Genomic DNA, 15,028 nt, shown 5'->3' with positions numbered 1-15,028 from the left:
GGGGAGCAGTTCCGGGGCACGCGGCGCCGGCCCGCGATGAGCTCGGAGCGGGGGAACGTGTCCCGCACGCGGCCCCAGCGCCACCAGAACGCTCGCGCCTTCAAGAACGACAAGTACGACACCAGCGCCCGGTGCAAGGTAGGCGGGGGCGGGCCTGGGGCAAAGCAGTTGGGGGCGGGCCCGGGCGGGGACACGCGGGCCTGAACCGGCCTCAGAAGCCGCCCCTCTGCAGGCGATGCAACGCTTGGGGCCGGAGCGCTGGGAACGACTTCTTACCGAAAGCGTGGGCAGGTCCCCCCACGGCCTCTGAAGCCATGCTTTGTCCCTGTGAGGTCTGGTGCCAGGTCCTGATAGGCTTCGGGATCGCAAAGGAAGTCACGCGGCGCTGGATGCCGAGGGACCGCTTCAGGGATGGAGATACCGCTGGCCCGGGTCCGCCCGCACCAGGCACAGTGCTGCTAAGAGAGAATCCTAACAAGACATTTCACACAGTTGTCACTGTAGGCAAATGTATAGTGTGAGACTTGAATCATACTCATGACATGAAAGGACCTTGTTAAGCCAAAGAAGTAGAAGAGGAAGACTGAAATAAAGCACATACATTTGTGCAGTGAGTGCAGCAATTGAATGTTCAATGACTTGTTATCCATATGAGTTCTTGAAAGGCGTTATCCATATGACTTCTTTTCTTTGGTCTTCTCAAAGTGTGTGACTATGTGGTCATAACTGAGAAGTCTTAATGTTTTGAGAGCTGCGTTTGAACAACTTTCCCCCATCCCACATAAATACCCAGCTTCAGTTGGCATACGTTTGAGATAACTTTCATGGGTGCTTTAATTTCTTTTTTAAAAAAGGGAGCTCTTTTGATTAGTTAGATAGAAAGGTGTGTTCAGCTTGTCTTGTCAGCTCTTTTGCTACAAAAGTTATCATCTTCACTCTGTTATTCCAAAAGACTGTTTTGTCTTTTTTGGTTCTAAGTAGGGAAGGGGAAACGGTCTACAATATATTCTTGAAATATGCTCTGTGCTTTTTAGTTTTGGTAACATAATATGTGGAAGGGGCTGAAGAACACGCAGTGTGTCTGAGCAGTAACACCACCAAAGTGGGATGTTTCATCTTGCAGGCTAAATCGAGAAAGTGACTAAGACAAAATGGAGAATGAACAATCTAGGAGAGTTTATCTGGTGCTATTGCTGTCATATCAATATCCCTTTAACTGAACCTGCCTGGGTTGTCGAAAAGAGCTGGGAGGAAGGGAACAAAGTAGTAAGTTAAAACCTTGGTGTCAAAGAGGGAGGTTTGGGTTTTTTGTGAGTTTGTTTTGGTTGGTTTTTGCAATGTTTTTTTTAGGACCGGTTCTGCAAGTTGAACTTGCAGGCTGCTTTTCTGGGATTCTAAGCAGTGACAGTATTATTATATGAGTCACTGCATGACCTCTGATAGGAGAGTATTTTCTGTCTGGTGCAAACACACACACACAAAAATGTTGTAGAGAGCTGGTCTATCAAAAAAGTTTTCAAAGAGAAACTGAATTCTGGTATCTGTTTTGTAACTGAAGCAATCACTTTAATACACACATGACTATTTTTCTGTTTTTCTTCCCTTTGAAAATAATTAATATCCTATAGAACTCGCTACACAATGTCATGCACTCAAGAAAATATTTTTTTAATGTGGCCAAGGTTAGCTGTGGACATCAACTTGTCTTTTTTTTTCTTTCCATGTAAAGCAAATTATTTCTTTTCTCTCTGTTCCTGCTGGTTTATGGAGAGGGCTGAGTGTGTGGAAGTAGCATCCTGAAGAATGTGCATTGTATTCTGGGGTTAGGTATGTTTGGTAAGGGGAAAGGATACGTTCCTTTTTCTTAGGGCATCCTGTCATGTACAAATTCAAGTCCTAAGGTACTGCTGTGTTTTAGGAATTATATTCCCCAGTGTAGTGTTGTAACTGAAACACTAAACCATGCACCACTCACTCACCCCTCCTCCTACCTCTCTCCCTGCATAGCCCTGGAGAAGAGAATTGGAGGCACAAAAGGCAAGGATCACAGGTTCAGATAAGGACAATTTACTGGAAACAGCAAATGAAATAAGAAAACAGTCACAGCAATCATGTAGAAGAGATGATTCACACGCAGGCATTCACTATGTGGGACCTCTGGCAGTACCAGACCACACCATGCTATGTGACCTGGAAGGGACCCTTCCCTCCACTCCTGCAAAATAATGTCAGGTGGTATGGAATAACCTTAGTGTCCTAGCCTGGAAAATTTAACCCTGGCTTGGCCAGAACCAGGCCAGGGATACACAGGGGTCAGTATAATGATGCTAGCCCCATTTTGCTGTTTTAAAGAAGTTAGACTAGCAAAGATTAAGTGGTGATTAATGTCATAGTTTAGATATGGACTATGCTGAATGATGACGGTTTTGCATCTGTGTCTTTTGCAGTCCTGGATGATCAGATATGTCATGGATGTTCAAGGTGTGATGAGGAAAAGGAAGAAATCATAGAAAGTCTGTCATAGGGACTGATAAAGGAGTGGACCATACTCCTTTCTATCTCTCATTAGCTCAGTAGATCAAAAGAATGCTTAAAGCTTCTCAAAGAAAATGGATCTCCTGAAAATCGCTGTTAAACATAATGGGGGGGTTTGTGTTTAGCCTGTCTTCTGTTGTACACTGTCCAATGCAATGCTATCTTGAAAGGCTACAAAATGCTTATCAGCTTAAAATTTGGATCCTGCTGCAATTGTACACTGCATTAGCAATGTTGAGTATTTACCAGAATAGCTTCAGGTTGTACAGTGGGTGGAGTTGAGGTAGTTAAGTATGGTGTTATTGCTATTTCTTTCAGTGAAGCAGTATCTGTAGAGGAAATTGATCTAATAGGATTTTGACTTTTCTCTGCTGGCAGTCATTATCCGCTTGTTTTTTTGTTTTGTTTTTTTGAAATGTTTCATGCTTTTTGTCCGACACTGACTGTGTCATCCATTTTCTAATCTTAGAGGCCACAGATCTGATTACTTGAGAACATGCTAGAAGATCCACCTGTCTTTCCTCTAATGATCAGTCTTTACTACAGCATTACTACAGAATTGCTCTTGAGGCTTGTTGAGGTGAAACATCCTTGCAACAAAGTACACTGCCTCTCTACTGTATTTGGGAAACAGCTACAACAGTGCTGGAAAAGTGTGCATCTTAGGATGACCTGAAGAAGGAAGCCAGGACAGGGTAAGACACTGTCTTGTTAGTTACTGAATCTTGGAATTTGTTTATTGGTGTTTGCATTACATGGTATATTCCAGAATAGCTTTTTGCAGCACCAAGCTGAGGAATATACATTATGTTATATGAATATACATTTTATGTAAAGTATATTACATAAGTCATCATGAAAACTGCAGTAGTTCTAGAAATGAAAGCAAATATTTAATGAGAACATTTAGAATTCTGTTGTAGTAAGATGGTAAACCACAAAGTGATTCGTATTTACACTCAAAGGACTGATTTGTTTCTCATTTCGTTCCTTTCATTAAGATGATAATTCATGTTTCCCTAAATTTCAGGGCTTATTACCTTTGAACTTCAGCTTTACCATAGTGTTAATGTCAGTTACTTTTTCAGCCAGGTGCATGGATAAATCACTTGTTTTAGTTGAAACACTGGTTTAGACTATGGGAAAGCACTAGGTAGAGAGCAGCTGAATGTAGAGCTTAAATGCTGAGTCAGTAATCGTATTTTGAAATGCAGAAAGGAGATAGAGATAAACCAGTGGCAACTGGAATTGTTAGATAACCATATTGCAGTTTTTTAGATAACGTTCTTGCTGCAGCGTAGAGTAGCTTGGTAGGCTGAAGTCTACTCTCTAGCCACTCCTTTTACTCTGGGTTCAGAAGTACACTCAGTCTTGGGTTTAGCCTTTCATGTAGGGAGAATAGGAACAAATATAATATCTGCTCTGGACTCTAACCCAAGTCTGGAGGTGGGGCAGAGAGTGAGAGTGGGTAGGTGCTGGAGGTGTGTCTGGTGTGTGTGTATGTGTCTTTGTGTATTTTCCATTCTTTCTGGGGGAGATGATGAGAGTCGTTCCAGTGCTCTCTTAAATGCTATATGTATATGTTGCTTAAGTTTTGAAATACACTTGATGAGAAAACATCTCTAGAAAAAGGATTTTCAAGTAATGCTGATACAATATGGGAGCAAGTGAAGCTCTGTGGGGGACAATTTTAGCCTGTGTAATGTGTACTGGAACCCTGAAATCTGGCATCTGGTGGCTCAGTTTCACATATGTCAGTCTGCAGTGACCTGCTTTAACTGCTTAGTAGTCATGTGCTGGAGGTCCTGTGGAGTTTCATTTTTTTGATAAGTTCATTTGTTCAGAAATCCTGCATTCACCCTTGTGCTGCATTCAGCCTTGCTGGTTGAAGCAGTGCCACCTGTGTTTCTGACAAGGAAGTTTATGGGTAGCATTAACATTACACTCAGTTACAGCAGAATGGACCACTGATATGTGCTTAGTAGAAGGAATCTGCTTTCAGTAGAGGAAATCAAAATATCCATAGGTTCATACATAATTAGAAGCTTACAAACAGATGGTGAAGCTTCTTTGAAGCCCTGTCATTACATCCTACCTGTGAGAGCTTTAATGCTAGTTTTAGCTAGGGATTATTTTGTGTGCCAAGTTAGTAGGTGTAAGTGCATTCATTTACTTTAATACATTCTAAACTGCTTTTGGCAGGTTGTTAGGTGATTTAATATTAGGTTATGTGATCAGAGGATGTTGATTTGTTAATGTACAACTGAATGTGCTTATAGTGTGCACATGGAGCATTTTGTGGCATCATACCTTAAGGCTGCTTAGGGATGTCTGTATTACATAACTCTAATTTCCCTGGAGAATGTGTAGATGTACCACAAGCACTGGATGAGTTGCACTTTTCCTTGGAGCAAAGTATGCTAAAGAAAAGAGAGAGCTATTAACTAAAACAGGGAAATGAGCATAAAGAAAACCCCAGAGAAACTGCTGCAACATAAACATAATCTATCATGTTGGAGTAGTTTTCACACCAAGAAATTAATTTTACACCAAGAAATTAATTTCAAACACTACCTCCTATTTATGTGTGAGGCCCTGACTACCTGCATAAAAGCTGGGTAGAAAAGTTGGAAAAGAATAATGAAGTTTGCTAGCTTTTTTCAGGGTTTTGTGTGGGCTGTTGGGTTTTTTAATACCCTCAAGGAAAAGCAAGCTATTAAATGGGCAAAAGGAAAAAAGTATGAGTTTGTGAAAGTTGGAACAATATACAAAATATATTAAAAAGTAAATATTAATAGGAAAAGTAAGCACCAGAGGAGTTTATTTGACTTCCCCATTATGACCGGGAACTGAGAAACAAGGAAATTTGTCTTCAGGTTTATTATGAGAACTTCTCTCACATGCTTTTTTAGCATTTTCAAAAATCTGAAAAAACAGGCTATTCAAATTTTTAATTAGGAACATCTTTCTTTACTTCTTCAAGTCTCCATTGCTTTTGAAAGTGGTGTGTTATGGGTTATTTTGATCAGGGGAGATGCTGAATGAAGTGTAAAAAAACACAGTAAATTAACAATTTATTTTAGTAATGGTAGCATATAAATACCATGCCTTTTTTTCTGAGCAAAATAAACCTAAAAGATAAACACAAGTTAAACTTTCTAACTGCTTTCTTTACATCAATCCATCATTCTCTATTGACTTTCTAAACCAACTGCCTGGTAGGGTTGTAAAGTCTTAGTGGCTCTTGTATTCAGATGTGCTGAGCCAATGATTAATTACAACTTAATTTTGATGCCCCATACTTGAGGCATCAAAATTCAGTAAAAAATACAGGAAATTGCTGAAAAAGGGGAAGATGCTCTATGTGTGCCCCTTAGAAGGAGGAAGTTAGAAGTTAAAGCTGTTGTCTTTCTTCCAGTTTGTGACCTTCTGAGCAGATGCAATTTTAATAGCTGCATAAGATTTGTGCTATTACCATGTTGAAACTTCCAGGCATCTTTATGCCTGGATCAGGATACTTAAAGTGATTTTTGATGCACATAAATGTGATGACAGAATCATATAATGTTTGGGTTGAAAGGCACCTTAAAGATCATCTAGTTGCAAACCCCCCGTCGTGAGCAGAGACACCTCCTTCTAGACCAGGTTACTCAGAGCCCCATCCAGCCTGGCCTTGAACACTGCCAAGGGTGGGACATCCACAGCTTCAGTGGGGAAACTGTTCCAGTGCCTCACCACCCACACAGTAAAGACTTTTTTCCTAAGATCTGGTCTAAACCTATAATCTTTCATTTTGAAGCCATTCCCCCTTGGCCTGTGACTACATCCTTTTGTAAAAGTCCCTCTCCAGCTATCTCGTAGCCCCCTTCTGGTACTGGGAGGTGCTCTAAGGTCTTCCCAGAGCCTTCTCCAGGCTAAACAGCCCCAAGTCTCAGCTTGCCTTCATAGGAAAGGTGCTCTAGTCTTCTGCTAGGAAGGGTGGTCTACTTAGTGGCCCTTCTTTGGACTTGGTCTGATAAATCCATGTCTTTCTTATGTTGTCTCATCATCCAGATCTGAATGCTTATGTGGTATCTCACAAGAGCAGTGTGAAGGGGCAGGATCCCCTCCCTTGCACTGCTGGCCAGATTTATGGGCTGCAAGCTGCCAATTCATGTTGAGCTTCTCATCTGCCAACAGCCACAAAGTCCTTCTTCTCAGAGTACTGCTGTCCATTCTCCACCCACCTTGTATTTGTGCTTGGGATTGCCACAATCCTTGTGCAGGACCTTGCACTTGGCCTTGTTGAACATCATGAGATTTGTACAGGTTCACCTCTCAGACCTGTCTAGGTCCCTCTGTATGGCATCCCTTCCCTCCAGTGTGTTGATCACATCATACAGGTTGGTGTCATGGGCAAACTTGCTGAGGGTACACTCAATTCCACTGTGCAAATGCCTTCTACGTGTCCGGGGAAAACAGGTTTTCTGCCTTCTGAATCCCCCCTGAGAGGACCCACATTTTCCCAAGTCTATCTTTGATCACTGACATACCTAAAGAACCTTTTTTTTCTTACCCTTGACATCCTTTGCTGGATTTATTTCTGCCCATACTTTAGCTTTCCTAACCATCTCCTTGCCTCGATTTCTGTGTATTCCTTCCAGACTACTTTCCCCTGCTTACACCCTCTGTAAGCTAGCTGTTTAAGTTTCTCTAAGAGCTCTTTGTCCACCCACGCAGGCATCTCAGTTTTCTGTCTTGATTTCCTCTTTGTAGGGATGCATTGCAATTGAACCTGAAGGAGACAACTCTTCAGTATCATCCAGCTCTTTTGGGCCACTCTTCCCTCCACAGTTCTGTCCCATGGCATTCTACTAAGGAGAGCCTTGAAGATGCCAAAGTCTGTTCTCTTGTGGTCCAGGGCAGTGATCTTCTTCCCGAGCTCCTCGCTGCCCCAAGGTCCTTAAAATCCACTGCTTCATGGTCACTGCAGCCCAGGCTGCCCTCGAGCTTCACGTTCACCAGCTCCTCCTTGTTGGTGAGAACAGGGTCCAGCACAGCACCTCTGCTTGTTGGCTCCTCTCTCACTTGGAGAAGACAGTTGTCATCAGTGTATGTGAGGAACCTCTTAGATTGCCTGTGCCCTGCTGTACTGTCCCTTCATCTTTGGCATCTTCAGCTTTTGGGATGGTCAGTGTTTCGGTTTGATTGGAAAAAGAAGAAAAAAGAAACTCGTCCCTGTGTGATCGTTGTGTATTTTGGAGCCAGATGATGAGAGTGTTGGGGTGGGGAAGAGCTTTATAAATCTCCATGAACAGTAACTATGTATATTTCCTTGTTCCATAGCAAATATTAAGCAGAATTTTTAATATGCTGCCTGTTTGATGAACTTTGGATTTGCTTCAGGTGAGAGGTTTCTGAAGTATTTTCTGATCATTCTTCAGGGTGTGCAGTCCTGAATACAGGCTCTTGCATTCCAGGAGCTTTAGGCTTTGCTGGGCCTGCGCCTGGCCTGGATCACTCTATGACACAGCTCCCAGCCCCAGCTGTGATGTCAGGATGTGTTAAGGGAAAATACATTATTTTCATCCAGGAAGCTAACTGCTTCTTTGGAAGAACAGCCATCTCCCTTCAGCTTAAGCTTCTGCAGTCTTTTGACTTTCGCTGGATTCTGCCTTAGCAAAACTAAAACCAGCTGGTAACAATAAATGTATCCCTACCTGGAAAAACAAATTACAGTGTATCTTACTGGCCTCCTGCACTACCAGTCACTGCAGGTCAGGGGAGTGAGGGGGAGCGCTGGGAAGTTCATGTTAGTTTGCATGTTGTGGGGAGGTTGTGGGCTATAGTTCTTGGAGCCTTGCGTCGTGCTGGTCAGGTGCTGAAAACAAGGCTTGTCTTTGAACTGCATGAATTTTGAAAGACTGAACACAGGCACTGCTCACAGCAGTTTGAATTGCAAGATATTGAATTGTGAGATATTAAATTGCCTTTAACAGATATCTACTGGGAACTTACTGATGATTTTTTTTCTCTCAGAAATTTTGCACGTTAAGCAATTGTTGGTATTTTTTGGAAAATATATCCATAATGCATCAGAACCACAGCTTTCTGTATTCAAAATTCAAGCAGTATGCAAAACCTTGTTTGGTTGGCTTCTTAATATGCCAAATGTCTATATTTGATAATTTAGAAAATAATTTTCTTTTAACTGAAGCAGCCAGAAAGCACCACACATTCAGTTAACCACACCACAGGAAAACTCATATTGAATGAGCAAGTTTAATAAAAAAGGAGACAATGGAACGTAAGTCGCAGAGTATAGTTTCACTTGAAAATAGCATCTCCACTGCCATTTTTTTTTTTAATAGAATAAGATACTGAGTTTTTAAAGCTTGTCTTGTTTTTTTGGTCTTATGTATTGAAGTAGAGCTTTGTGGAGTAGTAAGAAACTCTTGTGAGTCATAAAAGCAGGAAATTACTTCAGAAGATGCTGTATTCATAGAATAATTTTTTTTCAGTTTATTTGTGAAAGAGTAACATCAATTGAAGTCCAGATTAATGCAGAATCACTCCTTTTAGGTATGCTAAGAAGTAGATGTGGTTTAAACAATTTTAATTGTTTAACAATGTTGATGTGATAGCCATTTTTAAACTATCTTTAAAAATATATTTTTTATTATATGAGGTTTTTAACCCTGAAATTTCTAGTTTTAAATTTCTCAATTAATATGAACACCCATATGATAGACAGCATTAGTGCTGGCATTTTTAAATAGAGAAGAAATAAAATTGGATTGAGCTTACAACAACATAGCTTGTTATTTAAGGTAAAAGTGATTTGGTACCATTTCCCATCTCAGAATAACTTTTCTTGTGCAAATACTACTAGCCAGTTGACATTTCATATTTCTAAGAAAGCTAAACACAAAATGTTATAGGAGATATTAAGGTAAATTTTTCATTGTCTCAAAAATATACCATGGTTTAAATTACCGTTTAAAATAAAATTATCTTAGATGCAGAGAGCAAAAATATTTTTCATAAAGGAAGGCTAGGATTAAGAGAGATTGAATAATTTGACTGCAAGTAGTGTGTGGATTCTACTTTGTTGTTATCTGAGGAAAAATCCTGAGACTACTTAAACTATGTAGTATAATGATAGCTTGAACAATAAGTTAAGTGCTATGTCTTGTAAGTTGTCTTCTTTGGACAAAAGCTGTGTATTTTAGGGCTTATTTCTTCTTTTATCCATTTTGTAAAATTTCTAGAGATGAAAAGAATTAAATACCTACAATATTAAATTCTCAGCAATATAATAACAGTAAGAAGTATGACTGTTAAGATAATTAAAATAATAATAATAATAATCATCATCATCTATTCTTTAATTTCAAGGTATCCTTTCCATTGAAGAAAATCTGTAGGCAAATGTATATGAAAAGCTTGTTATTAATACCAAGCAAACATGTTTATAGTACTGTATTAATTGTAAGATGGGTAAAATGCTTTCTAAGCAAGATTTTACTCTTTACAGCAGGAAGTCATCAATGTATTTTTTTTACTTATTTAGAAAATAAATGCTAAGCTTCATGATGGAGTGTGTCAGCATTGCAAAGGCATCTTGGAGTGGCGAGTAAAATTCAGAAAGTACAAGCTACTGACAAAACCTAAAAAATGGTGAGTAAATATTTTTTGTTAATTGTTGGTATGTAGTTTGTGAGCTTTTGGGAAATATTCTGGCTTTGGAAACTCAGAAGAAGAAGCTGCTATTACGCAATATTTTTAAAATGTGTAGTCTGAAATGACAACATATAGGCATTGTTAATTTTCCAATTCTTAAGTCTTTTGTTGTAAACTTCTGAAAAGAAGACACAGAGGAAGAGCAACTGCTTCCCTCTTTGCTGTTAAATCTGGTTGAACTGTGGACCTGTAGGTTTCTGTAGGTTTCCAAGACTGTCAGTGTCCTCCTGAACAAAAAGTCCTACCTAACCATGTTGTAACACAATTTTCTAAGGTCTTGTTTCACATCTGTATTAGAGGGATCTTCACATCTCTTGACTTCTGTACTTTGCCAATGTTTGCAATACATGCATTTCATTGCCTTTTAGCATGTTTTCTCTTTTTCTGTAAGAAACTATAATCCTAAGTAGCAAATGTTGGCACTGTTTGCATAGAGTTCTGTATTGCTTGTTTTTGTGTAACTCTGTGACAAAGATGATAAATACTCTAACCTATCACAAACATGTAATTATTTTAGTTTTCTGAAGGAGATGCTCTCTGCTTCCTTCTTATTTGCTCCGTTGCAGAGGTCCTTACCTCCTGTGGTAGCAGACACAGCCAGTGTCTGAAACATTTTCATTGCTGAACCATAGAACTCAGAGAAACCACAGCTGGGCTGTGAGCACAATACAGCCAGGTTTGTCACAGTAGCTTGTATTTTGGTATTAACCAAAATACAAGTAACCAGTTTCACCCTTTCATGTAAAGAATAAATGATTAGGTAGAAGGCTTGCTGAATAAAAAATAAGAATTCTATGTTCTGTGCACCACAGATGAAGTTGAGTTTTCCGCTTTTTCTCAAATAACTATGTTATTTGTACATCCTGTTTTGTTTTTTTTTTTCCCAAAGGGAGGAGAGCAGGCAAAAACCCCATGTAAATCAGGGAAGCATTGGATAGCTTCTTAATTGTTCTAAACAACTGTTTAAACAACTGCTTTAAAGAACTGTTCTAAATGTTCTAAAGTGACATTTTAGAACAGCAGCTTATAAAAGAATATGTGATGTTCTCTCTCATATTTTTGAATGAAGAAGTTGTTCCTCAGAGCATTCTAGCTTCACTGATGATGATTTCTATGCCACCAGTACAATGGCTGGGTGAGCCATTGTTCTGCAAGGACAAGACAAGGAAAATTTTCCACATATTAAGCTTCTGGGTGAAGTAAAAGCGTAATAGACATTAAAAATGTCATATTTTTTAAAAAAAGGAATCTTTATATTGAAAAAGATGGGGATGGAGGACTTCCCTGTACCTCAATTAATACTTCAATTATTTTTAGTTTTGTAACATCTTTAAAATTATGAGTCTTAGTACAACCACAAGTATTCCCTACTTTACTTCTGAGTGTTTAATTATTAGAAGTCAAACTATTTTTTAAAAAATATATAGATTTGCCTTGCATTGGTATTGCCTCTGTTTAGTATGACATGTCTGGGAAGAGCTTTTGAGGCATTAAAAATTACTGTCAAGAGATCAGCATTATATGGGGTATATTGTTCCAGTTATATTCTCCAGATATACAAGGCTATAGAAAAGTCAGCTGAATGTTAAGCCATAGAATTTTGGAAATTACAAAATCCACAGAATATTATCACATTTTGAAAAAGAATAGCCCAAGCCCTCTACCTTATTAGCTTGGGTTTGTTGAGAATACTATTCCATGCAGGCTTGTGTTCATAGAAAACAAAGTCTAGCACTGACTCAGTTCATACTCTGAGAAGTTCAAGAGGAAGTCATTTCAGTGTTTCAGCTGAAAGCTTTTTATTTGTAAAGTCAATGTACTTTTTTATGCCATATGCTGCTTTTATCATTAAAATGGAAGTTGTGCAATTTTAAATTAAAAACTGCCTACTGAAATGAACGGAAATGTTTATTCTGTCAACTTAAATATAAAATTCTTTATTTAATGTTTCTTTTTCAATACTTGTTTTATTAATTTTTCCTGAGGAAAGTAAGGGAGAAGGGTGAATGGCAATGATTTTCATTCTGCTACTTGATAAAACATTGAGTGTTTAATTTGAAATCAGCTGAAGATGTGTTGTTCCTCTTTTGTGAGTGTTTGTTCCTCTTTTGTACATTGTATTTGAATGCAGAATGTTTAGTAAGTGTCCACAATATTTTTGAATCATATTTTCTTTCTCTTCACAGTGTGAAATGCCTCCAGAAGACTGTAAAAGATCCTTATCATATTATTTGTCGACCATGTGCTGGTAAACTAGAAATTTGTGCTAAGTGTGGGAAACAAGAAGAAATAGTGATTCCGTAAGTAGCTAATAGTTTCAGTCCTGTACTGGTAATTCCCCTTGTAATAAGCCTCGTTTGGAAACTGCCAAGAAGCTGTCATAATTTATTCCATATTCTCAATTATCCCAACATGAATCAGTAGGAGTCATTTTCCTCACTTTCTTCAGAAGCAACTGGGGGTAAAATGCTTATTGATGTTAGTGAGGCTGAGACAACAAAAGTCCTACTTGGATAAGACATTTTAGCACCAATGGGTAAATTGTATTTCTTCTTAACAAAGCACTTCAAAATGGGTTTTGATGTAGAGCATCATAAAATATGCACAATCCACTTTACTGTTTGCATTTTGTCTGCCACTGGATGATTCAGTTACTAGTGAACAGAAGAACTAAACAAGGACTGATATTAAGCACAGTTACCATAGTACATTTAGCAGGCTTTTGGCTTTTTTTACTGGTGCTCTCTATTGAGCATGATATGTAAAACATTAATTTACTAGTTTGTGACAACAATCCAGCAGTTGCTTACTTGGTCAAGCTGTTCAAATATTTACTTTTCTTTCTTTGCAGTCTCTTCTGTACTAAATACTGTTTTATGCATACTTTACTGTGTTTTATATCCTTCTTATTTAGTGTGAAGTAACTTTAGGGACTTTTATTGCCCCTCTCCTCCTTCTTCCCACCTCCTGCCATCTTCCATCCTACATTGGGATGGAATGCCAGGAGGATATTCTATCCTCCATCCCATTCTTGTTGAGATTCCAGAAGTGGGTGCTGATAATATCCCTCTTGCTTTCTACAGGATTGATAAAGGACAAGACAGAACTGACAGTGAGACTTCTAAAAATGGCCAAGAGAGCAGTAAATTGAAGGATGAGCTGGATTTTGATACAAATTTCAGTAGTGCAGACAGTGATGAAGATTCTGATGTGCTTGAAGAACAATTTAAAAGTATGAATTTTGAAAAAACAGAGATCTAAAAGGCTGTGTTTATGCAAGAGTTTATATGCCATCAAATATGGTAAACCAGTGCTTACCCTTAAACTGCTCCAAACCCTGATTAGACATCTAAGGTCCTTGTATGTTAATTTTGGCATTGTGTATGATGATGCGTGTGGGGATTTGTATTAATACACATTTTTATGTATTAGGAACAGAATTTCTTTGAAAATATTCAGAAAATATTCAATATTCTATCTGTAAGCATAGTTATTTATTTCATACATATAACAACTTCCTGTTTTTATGGAATAAAGTCTCTTTGTGTAATTGTTCAAAATTCAGTATTATGTAACCGTCGGAAGTGTTATTGCTACCTGGAAACCTGCCTGAAAATCTAGAGTAAACACAGATAGGAAGAGCTAAAGCAGCTATAGTGGTTTTCTGAAGGAAGAACTTGCAGCATGCTGTCAATGAGTTTCCAAATGGGGTCTTACCCTAGGCCAAAGGTTTTGTTCATTTTTTTTCCCCACAAAAAAGAAACAAGTGTATACATGCCATCACCAGTACAGTTCATGGACAGTTAAAGCTTATTTACCATGTATAAGTGTGCATTACAGATTTGTGACCTTGTTGCTACCAATATTTGGTAAAGAAGAAACCTGCAGACTTTAGAATTTCTCATCGCACTTTTGTTTCATTTTCAGAATTCAGAGATTCATCTGCTTCTGATGTAGTTTTCTCTGATATGAAAAGACTTGCATAGTGGAGTGATGCATATAAAGTTACTCCCTTCCCAGTTTCTATTCCAGTGTTGATTAAGCTGTACAAAGAACTTAACTGAAGTTGCAGTAACTGTCTTTACAGGATTTAGGATGGCTTGATTTCTTTTGTCTTCCTGCTCTTTACATGTAACTAACAGTATATATATACATTAACCTATGACAATATGCTCTGCCACATCTGCTTTGGTGCTTTGCCTGATTTGCAATAGTGAGCATAGAAAAACTTGATTCTCAAACTACATTTTTCAAATGCTCTGTGAGGAAGTTCAGCTCTGAGGTTGCTGCCCATCCTTGCCTTGGAATGAAGGAAATACTGAAACTTGATTCTTTGGGTACAGATAAACACCTGATGTCTGTCCTGTCAAGCTGGAAAACACCAAGAAGTGTTCAGTGGCAGAAAAGGAGTTGTCAGGTGTGTTCAGAAGTGTTGAATCTGAAGGTTTTCTGGAGGTTTCACTGACAGACAAGTCCTCCCAACAGGACAGCAATGACATCTGACTTAGTGTCACATCTGTTGTCCTGCCCATTGACGTCAACAATGGCAGAGTAAACAAGGAATATCCCATGCACATACTGCAGATGACCAGGTAGGAGGGTGCATGGAAGGACGTTAATAAGTAATCTGGATTTAGCTTCAGAAAGGGTCTCTCTGGAGGGACAACCAAAAGTGAATTTGGCTTTTGAAAGTGCCATATGTATGGGAAATGTTCATCCAGTTGGAAAAAATTATAATGGCCTTGTTCTTTGTTTAAAGGTGAGAGGAAAT

The 15,028-nt window shown here is 38.8% G+C and overlaps 1 protein-coding gene across 1 annotated transcript; it reads left to right on the top strand.

The window, feature by feature from the left end:
- The first annotated feature begins 17 nt into the window (after nucleotides 1-17).
- CZH9orf85 (chromosome Z C9orf85 homolog) lies at nucleotides 18-13,821 on the top strand. The gene is made up of 4 exons (XM_036403504.2): nucleotides 18-138; nucleotides 10,088-10,194; nucleotides 12,444-12,557; nucleotides 13,341-13,821. Exons 1-4 carry the CDS (start codon nucleotides 37-39, stop codon nucleotides 13,516-13,518), a joined length of 501 nt encoding a protein of 166 aa, XP_036259397.1. The 5' UTR covers nucleotides 18-36; the 3' UTR covers nucleotides 13,519-13,821.
- The last annotated feature ends 1,207 nt before the right edge of the window (nucleotides 13,822-15,028 follow it).

This window comes from Molothrus ater, chromosome Z (genome assembly GCF_012460135.2).
Source record: "Molothrus ater isolate BHLD 08-10-18 breed brown headed cowbird chromosome Z, BPBGC_Mater_1.1, whole genome shotgun sequence".
Lineage (NCBI taxonomy): Eukaryota > Metazoa > Chordata > Aves > Passeriformes > Icteridae > Molothrus > Molothrus ater.
Note: the sequence above shows the minus strand (reverse complement) of the source record. Positions and strands in the feature narration are given on the sequence as shown.

Coding starts and splice junctions, on each gene's coding strand:
- CZH9orf85 (XM_036403504.2), top strand. CDS start 37: ATGAGCTCGGAGCGGGGGAACGTGTCCCGCACGCGGCCCCAGCGCCAC. Junction 10,195..12,443: donor CTGACAAAACCTAAAAAATG/GTGAGTAAATAT, acceptor TTCTCTTCACAG/TGTGAAATGCCTCCAGAAGA. Junction 12,558..13,340: donor CAAGAAGAAATAGTGATTCC/GTAAGTAGCTAA, acceptor TGCTTTCTACAG/GATTGATAAAGGACAAGACA.